A 16,340-nucleotide genomic window follows, 5' to 3' on the forward strand; every position below is an offset into this window, starting at 1 on the left:
GAGAGCGGTTATCAGTGGAATTCAGATTTGTTTTTTTTTTTTTTTTTTTTTTGCTATTGCTTGTTTGTGCTCTGAATTACATAAAGGATGTCCTCTTGTGATCAGAAGCAAGCTCATCTATGCTGGATATCACTGTTAAAAGGACAGTCTTAAAAATGTGCGGAATTATCATTGTGATCATTGTTAAATCCAGCTATCCACTCCTACCTCTGCTGACTTCTCCTGTGGACATTATGGTGTATTCCATTCATTCTAAATATGACATTGAATAATTAGAGGACTGTATTTTTCTAACAAAATTGTTTTCTGAAAACCTTTTATAGGGAAAGCAGAGAATATGAAAGCCTATCTAAAGAGTGCAGAAGGCTATTTTGTCCTGAATAAAAGCACTACGATTGGAAGGCATGAAAATTCAGACCTTGTTTTACAGGTAAGACCTCTTCCTAGCCAGTCCCCGACCCTCCCTACCCCTCACACCACCAAAAGTCCTTACTGTTCTGTGGACTCCAGTCTCTTGTAAAGCACAGCCTCTGGCTAACAGTCCCAGCCTTCCTCGGTGTGCCACCAATAACCATTCCCCGCATGTGCTGGGTCTCCCTGGCACATGTGGTAAGAATGAGCACAGTGCAAAGTGCGATGGGCCCTGTGTCCTTTGCTGACTGTGTGTGCAGTGTCCCACCCTGATGGCGCGGTTTGGAAGGTGGGCGTAGAGCTGATGCTTGACCTTCACCTGCTCCGCGTCTGGCAGCCACGGCCACCTGAAGGGCCCAGCTTGAGCAATGGCCTCTCGCCCTTTCCAGAGCTTCTGGAGACTCTGGGCCCGTCAGAGCCGTCCCCCGCCCCCGTACCTCCAAGTAGTAAATCAGGGTAAGCCCTGGGCGTGGCCTCAGCGCTCTCTCACTTCATTTCATTCCATTCTCTGAATTAGCTGTGGCTTGGTCCACAGTCCCAGATCATTGACAGCCAAGGAAGTTGGAAGAAATTGTAAGTAAGGAATTATACAAACAGTGGCTTTGAGCCTTTTACAATTTTGAAAGGGATTAAAATATTGAAGCAGAAAGAGAAATGCAATGGAATCCCTTTAGGACTGTGAAAGGCAGACCACTCTCAGACTTCACTCAACAGAGTTTTTTAAACTTTATTTTGAAATAATTATAGATGCACAAATAGTAGAGAGAATGGCACGAAGCATGTGTGGAGTCCTGTGCCATTTTACCACGTGTGGATTTGGGTGTGGCCATCAGGATATAGGAGTATTCCATCATCAGGGATGTCCCTTGTGATGCTCCTTTTATAGTCACAATTCCTCCTCCCACCATCGTCCCCACGCTCCGAAAACCACTAATCTATTCTCCGTCTCTATAATTTTCATCATTTATGTATGACCTTTGCGATTGATTTTTTTTTTTTTTTTAGTCAGTGTAATGCCCTTGACATCCATTTAGGTTATTAGCTTGTTCTTTTATTGCTGAGTAATAGTCCACGGTATGGACGTATCACCTATGTTTAACCATTCACTTTTTGAAGGACATTTTGTTTCCATTTGGGGCTATTACAAATAAATGTACTATAAACATTTGTGTACAGGTTTTTGTGTGAACATAAGTTTTTATTTCTCTGTGATAAATGCTCAGGAGTATGATTGCATGGATTAACATATGTGTTTATATATATTCGCTTTGTAAAGAAACTGCCAGACTTATCCAGCATGGCTGTACCATTTTTCGTTTCCACCAGCAATGTATGAGACGCATCCTCACCAGCAATTAGCATAAACACTGTTTTTCATTTTATCTGTTTTAGTAAGTGTGTAGTGGTATCTCATCATAGTCTTAACTTGCATTTCCCAAATCGATAGTGATGTTAAATATCTTTTCATGTACGTGTTTGCCTTCTGCATATCCTCTTCAGTGAAATATCTCTTCATATCTTTTAAGTGTCTCTAATCGAATTGTTAATTTTTTTACCATTGAGTTTTGAGAATTCTTTATGTATTTTACATATGAGTCCCTTGTCAGATAGATGGTTTGCAAATATTTTCTCCCATCCGTAGCTTGTCTTTTCATTCTCTTAGCAGAGTATTTCACAGAGCAAAAGCTTCAACTTTTGATGAAGTCCAGGTGTTATTTTTTCTTTTATAGATCATGCTTTTAGTGTCATGTCTAAGAACATGCCACAAGGTCCCTGACCCTGAGGATTTTCTCTTATGTTTTCTTCTAAGTGTTTTATAGTTTTATGTTTAAATCTATGAACCATTTTGGGTTCACTGTCGTTTATGATGTGAGATTTAGGTCAAAGTTCATTTTTCTTCCATGTGGATATTTACTTGTTCCAGAACCATTTGTTGAAAAGACTATCTTTTCTCCATTGAATTGCTTTTGCAAGTTTGTCAAAAATAATCTGGCCATACTTTCTATGGGGGCTACTTCTTAGTTCCCTATTATGTTTCATGGATCTATTTGTCATAATGGATCTACCATTATGACATAGCCTTGATTACTGTCGCTATGTAAGTCTTAAATCAGGTAGAGTGATTCCTCCCACTTTTCTTTAAAAAAAATTTTTAACCTATTCTAGTTCCTTTGCCTTTCCATTTACACTTTAGTGTAAGCCTGTCTGTATATACAAAATATCATGCTGTAATTTTGATTGGAATTGTGTTTAATCCTATATATCAATGTGAGAATAATTGATATACTCCTACATTGTCTTCCAATTCATGAACATGGTATATTTCTCCATTTATTCAGTGTCTCTCATGAGTGTTTTGTAGTTTTCAGCATACGAGTCCTGAACATGTTTTGTTAGATTTACACTTAAGTATATCTCTTTTTTTTTTTGAGTGATTGTAAATGGTATTATATTTTTAATTTTGGTGTCCACATGTTCATTGACAGTATATAGAAATACAGTTGATTTTTGTATGCTTCTTGGTATCTTGCAACCTTAAGTGCACTTTCTTATATAAGGGCTTTTGTAGATTTCTTGGGATTTTATACATAAACAATCATGTCATCTGCAAATAAGAACAATTTTATTTCTCCTTTCAGAAAAGGAGATCTGAATGCCTTGAATCTTCTTTTCCTTGCTTTATTTCCCTGGTTAAGACTTCCAGGACTCTGATAAACAAGAGCAGTGTATAAATCCTTATATTCGCTTGTTCCTGACCTTACGGGAAAGCAGTCAGTCTTTCAGGTTAAGTATGAGGTTAGCTGTAGGGTATTTATACATGTTCTTACGAAGTGAGAAATTTCCCCCTTTATTCCTAGTTTTCTGAGAATGTTTATTGTAAACGCAACAGATTTAAAGATAACTCCATAAACCTCCCCATGAGATTCTCCTCCATGATATGGTCTCCCTTCAAGGACACAGAACATCTGTGCAGTGTGCAAAGTGGGAGGAAAAAGAAGAAGAAGAAGAACTGCAGTTTCTTCTTTATCCTAAGAAGGCATAGATTTGGGGTCGTTTTATTTCCTGTCTGACTAAAGTAGAGACAGAGATCTCTGTTTTGAACCTGACTATGATATTAGAAAACTGTAGTAATTTTTAAAAGCACAGGCTTTGGAGATAGACAGAGCTGGGTTTGAATCTCATTAGGCTACTTTGTGGCTGAGTGACTTCAACCAAATTACTTAATCACTCTGAGCTCCTTTTCCCTGTCTGTAAACCTCTTACCTCACAGGGTTATTCTGAGGATTAAGTGAGAAATGCATATAAAGAGCCTGGCATGTGGTGCTCAGTGAATGACCCAATGATCATTATTATGGTCTCATAAAACAGAGACTGAGAAGAATCCTCAGAGGTGCACAGGGTTGAGATGAGGATCCACTGACATTAATAAGCCATTTGGAAAAGGGAACTAATGAGGACAGTTATTAACGAGACAGAAATTGAGTTGCTTTCATTGTATAGAAATAATTGACTGCTTACTGCTCCTCGGACTTAGCTTAAGAAATACGTCACTAGGCTTCCCTGGTGGCGAAGTGGTTGAGAGTCCGCCTGCCGATGCAAGGGACACGGGTTCGTGCCCGGTCCGGGAATATCCCACATGCTGCGGAGCGGCTGGGCCTGTGAGCCATGGCCGCTGAGCCAGCGTGTCCGGAGCCTGAGCTCTGCAACGGGAGAGTCCACAACAGTGAGAGGCCCGTGTACCGCGAAAAAAAAAAAAAAAAAATTCAGGGATTTATATTACTAAAAAGTCATCCTTGCAATTACCCAGAGGTTACATCTAGCAAATAAAAAAGATTGTTCTATTTGCCTGGATCAATCCTAAAGAATAGGCAGTCATGCTTCTAAAGATTTCTACTCATCAGCAAGGCTGACATGTTGTTTTGACTATTGGTATCGTAGTATTTCGACATCATTTACTCTTTCCGATAATGGAAGGTAGTTACATGCTTCTTGTTTTTAAAAATTGGGAGAAAGGAAAATATGAGGAAGAAAATAAAAGTCACTTGTAATCATTTGGCTCAGGGAAAAATCAATATTGATATTTGCAGGGTTTTACCCTCCAGACTTTTTTCTATATCCTGTAAGGAGTTTGGTTCCCTAAGGCAATAGGAAGCCTGTTTATAGCCAGGCTAGTAAGAACTGTTTATAGTCAACAGTGATAACTGTTGTTATCACTCATTCATTGCACAGTATTTACCCAGAGCCTCAGCACCAAGCCAAGTCTAGGGGTACAGTGATGGCAGAACTGGACATGGTCCCTGCCATCAGGAAGCTGCCAGGAGAGAGAGAAATAAGTCAAATGATCCCACAAAGGTGTGACTAATTCCATTCCAACATTGAGGCTGTAAAGGAAAGGAATATGGAAGACAAGGAGGACTCAACTAGACAAAAGGAGAAAGGAATGGCATGTGCAAGGGCCCTGGGGTGGAAGAGCATATTGTGAATCCAAGGGACTGAGAGAAAACCAGGGCATCCAGAAGTCAGAGTGGGAAGGAGGAGGGCTAAGGGACAAGTCAGCCTCCTTCATGTCACCATAAGGGTTTTGATCTTTATCTGAAAAGCAGTGGGAAGAAGGCTTGAAGGATTGTAAACAAGGGGGAGACCTGCCAGTGAACATCCCAGCTGCTGTGTGCAGATGAGCCATCAGGAGCTCTATTCACAATCTCCCCTCTCCCATTTTACACGGCTCAAAAGCCTCAGCCTTGCTCATTTCACAGCTAAACCTTGCAAGTTATAATTTATATGATTTGATGTGCCTTGTAAACTGTACTTTTTAGAGTTGAATATGGCTGTTATTTAAACTCTGCTGAGAAAGGGACTCAGTTCTTCCAGAATGAAGAAACACCAAAGCCAGTGGTTTTTGGATTTTCCGCATGTTTAAGAGTGGTTGTTCAACATGAACTCCTAGGCATTCTGACCCAGTGGGTTTGGGGTAAGGCCCAGGAATCTTCACATTTATATGCTCCCCAGGTTCAGGTGGGGGGAATGGAGTCCCCTGGAGTTGGCTCCAGGACCACACTTTGAGAACCCCACCATCAGTGCTCCCTCCCTCTCCCTTCTTGATCAGCAGAGCTCCTGCTTGTGTGTGTGTGTGTGTGTGTGTGTGTGTATTCTTTCAATAAACTTTGTTTTGAGGAAAAGAGAAGCGAAGGGTAAACAATGAAGGGCTGACTGACCCTACCCCCTCCCCAGGGACTCCCCCAGTCCCACCCTGGGGAAGTCCCAGGATCCCTAGAAGACTGAGCTCTAGGACAGCCCAAGTCAGCGCAGGGCTGCAGCTACGAGGGTGGAGATGGAAGAGAAAAAGAAAGAACCGACATGACAGGGGGATGAAATGCTGGTGTCCACCCCTCACCCTCGGTGGTCAGTGTCCTGCCAGTCATCTCCTTTCTCATGGGTGGAGCCATCTCTCCAGCCTGTGTCAGCCCTTCTCGCGTGGGATCTGAGGGTCGTGAAGCCAGACTGATCTCATACACACACCCCAGATCCCATCCAGCCGGATGACTCTCGTCCCTTTTCCTGGCCCCTGCCAGTTCTGGGCTGCCTCTCAGGAAAGAACCAGAGCCTACACCATAGTCTTGTTTATTATTATTAAACAAGGCTGCTGGGATTCTCCTATTATTTGCATCATTTCACGGACGTGCAGGTATGTCTGCTCTGTCAAAGGACACATACAGCTGTAACTCTGATGGGCATGGCCAAATTGTCCACCAGAGGTTTCCGGATGTGGTATCCTGCCAACAGTGGACGCCCGTCTCCCACTCCCTCCCCAGCCTAGGGTGCTGACCCCCCATTGGATCTTCACTGATCTACGGGGTGAAGTATGGTACCTGTGTCATTTTACTTCACATTTCTCTTATTCTAAGCGAACACCTGCATTTTGAGACATAAGGTAACAGGTGGACTCTCTGTGGGGAAATCCACGGAATGAAACAGGCCTGGGAGGGTGCACTTGCTGGCTCCCCATCTGCATCGCGCTTGTCCTCCTGCCTGGGTCATGCTCCCATCCTCCCCCCTCCCCCCCACCTCACCCCTGGCTTCTCCCCAAGTGCTCCTTGCTCTGGGGGTTCACCTGTTTGGTCTCATCAGTCCTCAGGGAATGTTTTGTCCCCTGTTTGGGAACTGGCGGCTGATTTCATTGGTCAGTACCCACCACAGCAATTGATGGGACTAGTTTCTCACCAGCAGATGGAGGGCTTCCAAGAGGAAAAAGTTCAGAGGAAAGGGCTAGATCGTGATCTCATTTTTCTCATTTTTTTTTATTGTGGTAAGATATGCATAACATAAAATTTACCATCTTAACCACTTTTATTAAGTGTGCAGTTCAGTGGCATTAAATATATTCACACTGTTGTGCAGCCATCACCCCCATCCATCTCCAGAGCTCTTTGAATCTTGCGGAACTGAAACTGCACCCATGAAACAACAACTCCCCTTGTCCCCCCATCCCAGCCCCCAGCAACCACCGTTCTGCTTTCTGTCTCTATGACCTTGGCTACTCTGGGTATCTCATATAAGTAGAATCATAACAGTATTTGTCTTTTCATGACTGGCTTCTTTCACTGAGTATAATAACCTTTCACTGAGTATAATGTCCATGTTCATCCATGCTGTAGCATGTGTCCGAATTTCCTTCCTTTTTTGAGGCTGAATAATATTCCATTGTGTGGATTCACCACATTTTGTTTATTCATTCATCTAGTGATGGACACTTGGGTTGTTTCCACCTTTTGGCTGTTGCAAACAATGCTATGAACATGGGTGTATAAATATCTCTTCAAGGCCCTGCTTTCAGTTCTTTGGGATATATACCCAAAAGTAGACTTGCTGGATCATATGATAATTTTATTTTTAATTGTTTGAGGAACTGCCATGCTGTTTTCCATAGTGGCTGCACCAAGTTACATTCTCACAACAGGGCACAAGGGTTCCACTTTCCCTGCGTCCTCACCAACACTTGTGATTTCCCTTTTTTTTTTATAGTAGCCATTCTGATGGATGTGAGATGAAAGAAAGATCATAATCTTTTGAATAGCATACATAATACAAATAGCTACAGCATAGATTTCTGGACTACTTACTGTATCTCACATGGCTTTATACATCATCTATGTATGTTCTGTATATATATTTATAGAATTATATTCACAAAACAAATCCTGTGCGGGTGAGAACTACTATTATCATTATTATCCACATTTGATGACATGGAAATGGGACTCAGAAAGGTTAAGGAACTGGCCCAAATCACACAGCTAGACGGGGGAGGTGGGGCTGAGTTTCAGACTGAGCTGACTCAAGCTTCTAAAAACAGAAGCTTCACTTTTTGAGTGTAAATTTAGCTTTGGGAACATCTAATATCTAAATTGGAAATTCTCAGATAACTGAGATAACAAGATAATTGACTAATCTAGGGAAATTCCACCCTGTGGAATCGAGAATGGGGGTTGTCAGTGAAATGTGAGATGAATGTTCTTGTGATCCTCATTCATGCAACAGACTGAGGTGGTGCCATCTAGGGGGAGATTTGGGTAAAGAGGAAACGTTGACCTGGTGCTTTCCCAGGAAGAGGAGCATTGGGGCTGTTAAGTGGGGGCCCAGCAAGAAACACCACTTATCTCTCCAATCCAGCCAGAGTAAGTTCTCTGCTTATAAGGACTGGTGGAGTTCAATTAGTCCCACCTGGATAACCCAGGATAGTCTCCCACTTTTTAAAAAATTTTTAAAAAGTTTTTGGCTGGGTTTGGTCTTCGTTGCTGAGCACAGGCTTTCTCTAGTTGCAGCGAGCGAGGGTTACTCTTTGTTGCGGTGCACGGGCTTCTCATTGCAGTGGCTTCTCTTGTTGTGGAGCATGGGTTCTAGGCACGCAGATTCAGTAGTTGTGGCACGTGGGCTCAGTAGTTGTGGCTCGTGGGCTCTGGAGCGCAGGCTCGGTAGTTGTGGCACACGGGCTTCGTAGCTCTATGGCATGTGGGATCTTCCCGGACCAGGGCTCGAACCCGTGTCCCCTGCATTGGCAGGCGGATTCTTAACCACTGCAACACCAGGGAAGTCTTTAGTCTCCCTCTTTTAAGAGCACTGATTAGTAACCTTGACATCGGCACAGTCCCTTTGGCCACCTCATGGAGCATATTCCCAGGTTCTGGGGATCATGGCATGGGCATCTTTGGGAGACCATTCTGCCCACCACATTAATACTACCACCTGACTGGACCGTTGCTTTGGGACTGGTCTGAGAGCTTTCTGGAAGAATCAGTAGGATCAATGCCACAGGCCACGGAGAAAGATGGCTGGATGAGCTGGCAGGTGACAATGCCGTTACCAAGAGGGCAGGAAGCAGGACTGGTTGAGTGAGCACCTCAACATCCCGGAAGCAGCCAGGCAGTTTGGGGCCTGGAGATGAACGAGGGGTTGGAAATACACACCTGCGAATCGAGGGGGTGGCACAGTGGCCCCAGCCCATGGACAGAGTGTGGAGGGAACGGACATCGGAGGGGAGAGGAGCCCGGTGTGGAGAACTGGAAGCAGTGAGAAAGGTGAGGGAGCCAGAGAGCGGCTGCCAGGCTGAGGGTATTCATCACAGAGACAGCTTGCTTTGTGCCAGGTACTGTTCTGGGCACCTTCGAGTGTATTAACTCATTTCATCCTTAGGAGGTTAGTGTTGTTTGCCCCACTTTACAGATGAGGGCGTTGAGGCACAGATAGGCTGAGTATCCTGCCTGAGGTCACAGAGGGAGGCTGGGGCACTGGGCACCACACTCGGGCAGTCTGATTTCAGGACCAGCCTCTCCTGAGGCCTTGCCGGTCCACAGGGCTCTCCCGGGGAGACCGGGGTGGAAGGATCCAGCTGACGGGGAAGCAGAGAAGCTTCTTCTTTCCTTCCACTCCCAGACTCGTCTCACCAGTGCCTGGCCGTTTCCTCATATCCATATTCTTTTGAAAACCCCATTTCTTTTTTTTACTATTTCTTCTCTACATCCCTTTCCTGAGGCAGTGGGGGGATGGGGCTGGGGGATGGGATAGCCTAGAACCAAAAAGTTAAAAGAAATAGATAAAACACACACACACACACACACAAGTTAATTTCGAAAATGTTATCCCACTCCTTTGAACATGTCACCAAGCAGTACCTTTTGTCAATCGTACAAAGCCCAGCTTACCAAACTCATTTTTGCTGCTCAGGGAGCAACCAAAGAGAAGCAAAGAACCATGCCCCAGGCTGCACAGCTGGAAGGTAGCAGAGGTGGGACTTGAACTCAAGGCTTTCTAACTCCAGAGCCCATCCTCTTGCTCATAATAGAGAACATTTCCCATTTGCCCTATGTTCTCTTCTAAGTGCTTTTGTATGTATTATATCATTTATACGTCACCAGTAACTTATAAGACTGTCCTTTTGTTACCTTACAGATGAGGAAGCTGAGGTATCACTTGCCCAAGGTCACCCTGCTAGGAAGTAGGAGAGCTGGGCTCGAGCCCAGTCTAATAACCACCGCACAGCCCTGCTCCCCCAACCCCTGAACCAACAGGCCACGTGCCTCTCTCTGACAACTGTGTCACATGTCACAGGGAGGCCGAGAGCCCGAGGAGGCCCCCGAGGGCAATGGCAGTGGGTTGAGGACGCAGCGGGAGAGGAACCTCTTGAAGCCATTTGATATTAAAGGAAAGGAAGGGGGAAGGGGCGGTGTTTCCAGGCCGAGGGTGTGGTGAGCACGTTCACAGCTTAGACGGAAGTTACACTGTCAAGGTGAGGATGCAGAAGAGGAGATGGTTGAGGAGAGGGACCAGAGCAGGGTGGGATGAAGGCAGGACCACCCGGAGGCCCTTGGCAGCTAAGAGAAGTCTTAAAGGTCCCATCTACGAGCTTCTCCATGCCTGGGAAGTCCAGGTCCTGGCAGGGAGCTGAAGGCACATTCACAGGGGTGTGGAGTGATGGAGGGGAGATTCCTGAAGGGACTCCATAGGGAGTGGGCAGGGCTCAGAGAAACCACAAAGGATAGTGCAGGGCCCAGAGCTAGTATGGGTGAGGACTGTTCCCACCCCCAGAGCTGAGGGGTGAGGGGCAGGGGCATTTCCTGGGACCCGGAGACCCCGTGGGCTGGGTAGAGTCCTCTGAGGGAAGCTGTGTGGCCCCACAGAAAGGAAGCCAGGGGAGTAAGTACCCCAAGCTCTCTCCTCCCTGCTGTGATCTCTAACCCCCCCATTGGCCAAACCCAACCAGAAACCAGAGGCAAGGAGCCCATCAGCCCATGGATATAGCTGCACAGGTGGGTCTGCTGGGCAGAGGGCGCCGTAGAAAGGGATGGAGGAGGGTCTGGAGAAGCAGACGGAGAATGCAGGCAGGTGCAGGAGGTGAAGACCTAGGAGGCTGTTGTCAAAGTAGAATGAAAAGCCTAAGACCAGGGACCTGCTGGCTGGGGCGCCCAGAGGGCACTGGGACAGTCTCAGGACAGAAGTGTGAGGGTGGCAGGAGGGTTTGGGGGCCAGGATGGACTTGAAGGAGGTGGTGAGCTCGAGCAGGGCCCAGGCTGGGTGAGCGTAGGGCATTACGCATAGGGAGGGGACGGGGAGCAAAGGCTACGTGACTCAAGGAGAGGACGAGACAGAGGATAAGGAAGGCTGGGAGCGGGAAGTTATGGTCTGAGATGGGGCTTCCCAGTTCCAGGTGATGCAAGGTTGAAACCTAGCTCCAAAGGACGGTTCCAGGTACACGTCGAACCTCAGCGACAACGTCAGCGAACGTCAGGGCAACGTCTTAACTAAGTCAGCTTCCCGAGGAGGCTTCCTCAAAGCACAGGAGTCATCAGAGCAGATGGTCATTGTTAATAGATGTTTAAACGTCTCAATATTTTATGGACTCACTATATACTTTTTAAACATTTAAAATGCAGGAGCCTTTAAAAAATGCACTTGTTTTCTATATTAGGTCCTGCCTGTCTCCTCTCTCATTATTAAATCACTCTCTACTCTGAAAATCACAGGGTACAAATCAAAGGTACAAGTTTTGGAATTAGACTTGGGTTCAAACCCTGACATTGCCCTGTGCCAGCATCCTGATGTTGAGTGAGTCCCTTCATCTTAGCCATTTTTTAAATTGTGGTAAAATACATATAAAGTTTACCGTCTTAACCACATTTAAGTGTACAGATCAGTAGTTGTAAGTTATTCACATTGTTGTGCAACCAGCCTCAGAATTTTTCATCTTGCAAAACTGAAACTGTACCCATTAAACAACAACTCCCCGTTTCCCCCTTCCCCAGCCCCTGGCAACCCCTATTCTATTTTGTTTCTATGAGCTTGACTACTCTATGTACCTCACATAAGTGGAATCATACAAAATTTGCCTTTTTGTGACACTTATTTCACATCATGTCCTCACGGTTCATCCATGTTGTAGCATGTGTCAGAATTTCCTTCCTCCTACACTGAATAATATTCCACTGTATGGATGGACCACATTTTGCTTATCCAATCATCGGTCAGTGGGCACTTGGGTGGCTTCCACCTTTTGGCAATTGTGAATAATGCTACTATAAACACGAGTGTACAAATAACTCTTTAAGTTCCTGCTTTCAATTCTTTGGGGTATATACCCAGAAGTGGACTTGCTGGATCATATGATAATTTTATTCTAAATTGTTTGAGAAGCCGCTCTACTGTTTTTCCTATCAGCTGCATCATTTTACATTCTCAGCGGTGCATAAGTGTTCCCCTACTGTACATCCTTGCCAACACTTGTTATTTTCTGTTGCTGTTTGTTTGTGTTTGATAGTAGCCATCCTAATGGGTATGAGGTGGTATCTCACTGTGGTTTTGATTTGCATTTCCCTAATGACTAGTAATGTTGAGCATCTTTTTATATGCTTGTTGGACATTTGTATATCTTCTTTGGAGAAATGTCTATTCCAGTTCTTTGCCCATATTTGATCAGGTTATTTGGGGGTTTTTTTCTTGTTGTTGTTGTTGAGTTATAGTTCTCTATATATTCTTCATATTAACCCTTTTTCAGATTTGTGATTTGCAACTATTTTCTCCCATTCTCTAGATGGCCTTTCACCCTGTTTATTGTGTCCTTTGATTCACAGAAGTTTTAAATTTTGACATAGTTGAATTTATCTATTTTTACTTTTGCTGCCTATGCTTTTGGTATCATATCCAAAAAAGCATTGCCAAATCCAGTGTCATAAAGCTTTCCTCCTGTGTTTTCCTCTAAAAGTTTTATAGTTTTAGACTACGTTTAAGTCTTTGATCCACTTTGAGTTAATTTTTATACATGGTGTAAGGTAAGAGTTCAACTTAATTCTTTTGCAGTCTTTCCCGGCATCATTTGTTGAAAATACTGTTCTTTCCCCATTGAATAATCTTGGCACCCTTGTCAAAAGTCATTGGACCATATATGCAAAGTTTTATTTCTGTGCTCTCTATTCTATTCTATTGGCCTATGTGCCTGACCTTATGTCAGTATCACACAGTTTTGATTGCTGTAACTTTGTATGCAGTAAGTTTTGAAATCAGGAAGTGTGAGACCTCCAGCTTTGCTTTTCTTTTTCAAGATTCTTTTGGCTATTTGGGGTCCACTGAGATTCCATATGAATTTTAGGATGGATTTTTCTATTTCTGCCAAAACTGCTGTTGGGATTTTGAATCTGTAGATCCTGCTGTGTAGTAATGACATCTTCACAATATTAAGTCTTCCAACCCATGAATACAGGGTGTCTTTCCATTTCTTTGTGTTTTTAATTTCTTTCAGCAGCACTTTGTAGTTTTCAGTGTACACATCTTTTACCACCTTGGTTAAATTTATCCCAAAGTATGTTATTCTTTTTGATGCTATCATAAATGAAATTATTTTCTTAACTTCCTTTTCAGATTGTTCATTGAGAGCATATAGAAACACAACTGATGTTTGTTGTTGATTTTGTATCCTACGATTTTGCTAGCGAATGTTATTTATTGGTTCTAAGAGGGTTGTGGTTTTTCATGGACTCTTTAGGATTTTGTACATGTAAGCTCATGTTGCCTGTGAACAGAGATAATTTTACTTCTTCCTTTCGAATTTGGATGCCTTTATTTCTTTTTCTTGCCTAATTGCTCTGGCTAGGACTTCCAATACTTTGTTGAATAGAAGTGACAAAAGCAGGTATCCTTATCTTCTTCTTGATCTTAGAGGAAAGGCTTTCAGTCTTTCACCTTTGAGTATGATGCTACCTGTGGGCTTTTCATGTTTGACCTTTATTATGTTGAGGTAATCTCCCTCTATTCCCTGTTTGTTGAGTGCTTTTATCATGAAAGAGTGTTGCATTTTGTCAAATGCTTTTTGTACATCCATCGAGATGATCATTTTTTTCCTTCTTTCTGTTAATGTGATGTATTACGTGGATTAATTTTCATATGTTGAACCATCAAGTGTGCATTCCAAGAATAAATGCCACTTGGTCATAGTGTATGCTCCTTTTAATGTGCTGTTGAATTCGGTTTCCTCCTATTTTGTTGAGGATTGTGGTATCAGTGTTCATAAGAGATATTGGTCTGTAGTTTTCTTGTAGTGTCTTTGTCTGGGTTTGGTATCAAGGTAATGCTGTCCTCTCACTTCACCTTTTGAGTCTCAGCTTCTTCATCTCTAAGATGGAGATAATAATAGAGTCCCTGTTTAGGGCTGTCATGCAGATTAAATGATAAAAATGCACACAAAATGCTTCAGCAGGGCCCAGTTCACAGGAAGCCCTCAAAATATGTTAGAGGATGATAAGGATTATAATAATAATAATAATAAATAAATAACAGTTCATCGCATAGTTGGACAGCTCAGTAGGCTGGGGCTTATAGAGTCAGTCTGTATTAGCAGCAGGGCGTCTGTCCAGTAGTAGCATTTAGCAATTTTCCAAGTAAAGGGAGCGAGTGATATTATAGGGCCGAACTAGGAAGCTGTCTCCTGGCCTAACATGTGGTAGAGGCTCAACCAATTTTGTGGAGTCATTTAAAACTTCCTGCTTGCTTTGATTTCTTAATAATGGCTTGACAGATTTTGAGGAACTGAAAGTAGTGAAGCCTGGGAAGGGACAAACAAAATGTAACACACAGAATTTCTCTCATTCATGGGTTATCAAAGGTTCAAAGGACACAGAGCTCAATGGCAATGGTGATGAAGATGATGTGGGTGACATTTTCCAAAGAACTAATGTGTTTTCATTTTTTATAATACTTTAATTTTTGAACAGTTTTAGGTTTACAGGAATTTTAGCAGAGAATACAGAGAGTTCCCATATATCCACCCCTCCAATACACACTGTTTCCCCTATTATTAACATCATGCATTAGTGTGGTACATTTGTTACAACTGATGAACCAATATTGATATGCTATTATTAACTAAGTCCATAGTTTACATTAGGGTTCACTCTTTGCATTGTACGTTCTTTTGTTTTGACAAATGTATAGTGACAAGTATCCACCATTACAGTATCATAAAAAATATTTTCACTGCCCTGAAATCCCCTGTGCCCCTCCTCTTCATCCTGAGCCCCAGAGCCCCTGTGCCCCTGGCAAGCACTGATCTTTTACTCTCCTTATAGTTTTACCTTTTCCAGAATTTCATACAGTTGGAATCATACTGTATGTAACCTTTTCAGACTAGGTTCTTTCACTAAGCAATATGCATTTAAGATTCCTCCATGTCTTTTTTGTTATTTGATAACTCATTTATTTTTATCACTAATATTTCATTGTATGGATGTACCACAATTTGTTTATCCATTTACCTTTTAAAGGACATCTTGTTTGCTTCCAGCTTTTGGCAGTTATGAAGAAAAGTGCTGTAAGCATGTATCCAAAATACATGAGCCTTCATGGATATAGAGAACAGACTGTGGTTGCCAAGGGGGAGGGGGTTGAGGGAGAGATGGAGTGGGGGGTTGAGGTTAGCAGATGTGAGCCGTTACATCCAGGATGGAGAAACAACAAGGTCCTACTGTATAGCACAGGGAACTATATTCAATATCCTGTGATAAAGCATAATGGAAAAGAATATTTTTAAAAGAATGTATATATATGTATAACTGAATCACTTTGCTGTACAGCAGAAATTAATACAACATTGTAAATCAACTACACTTCAATAAAATAAATAAATAAAATTAATGAATCTTAAAAGTCAACAATAAGAAACCAAACAACCCAACTTAAAAATGGGCAAAAGAGCTCAACAGACACCTCACCAAAGAAAATCTACAGATGTCAAATAAGCATATGAAAAGATGTTAAACATCATACATTGTTAAGAAATATCAAATAAACATGAAATATCTCTTCATTTATTTAGACTACTTTGATTTCTTTCATCAACATTTTGTAGTTTTCTTCATATACCTTTTCATATAGCTAAGTATTTTGTTAGATTTATTCCTAAGTACTTCATTTTTTTTTCGGTGCTAATGTAAATGGTGTTGTGTTTTTAATTTCAAATTCCACTTGTTCATTGTTGATATATAGGAAAGCAATTGACTTTTGTATATTAATCATGTATCCTGCAACCTGGGTATAATTGCTCATTAGTTCCAGGAGGGCTTTTTGTCAGTTCTTTGGGATTTTCTGCATCGACAATCATGCCATCTGCAAAATGGGCAAAAGATCTGAACAAACACCTCACCAAAGAAGATTTTTTTTCCTTCCCAATCTGTCTTTTATTCTCTTTTCTTGCCTTGTTGCATTAGCTAGGAGATACAGTACAATGTTGAAAATGAGTGGTGAAAGGGGACATCTTCACCTTATTCCTGATCTTAATTGGAAAGTTTCTAGTTTCTCACCATTAAATATGACGTTAGCTTTAGGGTTTTTATAGATGTGCTTTATCAGGTTGAGGAAGTTCCCCTCCATCCCTAATTTGCCAAGAGTAG

The 16,340-nt window shown here is 42.6% G+C and overlaps 1 protein-coding gene across 1 annotated transcript in view; it reads left to right on the forward strand.

The window, feature by feature from the left end:
* Positions 1-337: 337 nt before the first annotated feature.
* LOC309799072 (forkhead-associated domain-containing protein 1-like) overlaps positions 338-16,340 on the forward strand; it is a gene marked incomplete at both ends in the record, with an annotated part of 77,461 nt that continues 61,458 nt past the window's right edge. Inside the window, one exon of the mRNA XM_082612100.1 lies at positions 338-430. Coding sequence (XP_082468226.1) covers positions 338-430 — 93 coding nt within the window. The remainder of the gene's footprint in view (positions 431-16,340) is intronic.

This window comes from Mesoplodon mirus (assembly GCF_964341445.2).
Source record: "Mesoplodon mirus genome assembly, chromosome: 3".
Lineage (NCBI taxonomy): Eukaryota > Metazoa > Chordata > Mammalia > Artiodactyla > Ziphiidae > Mesoplodon > Mesoplodon mirus.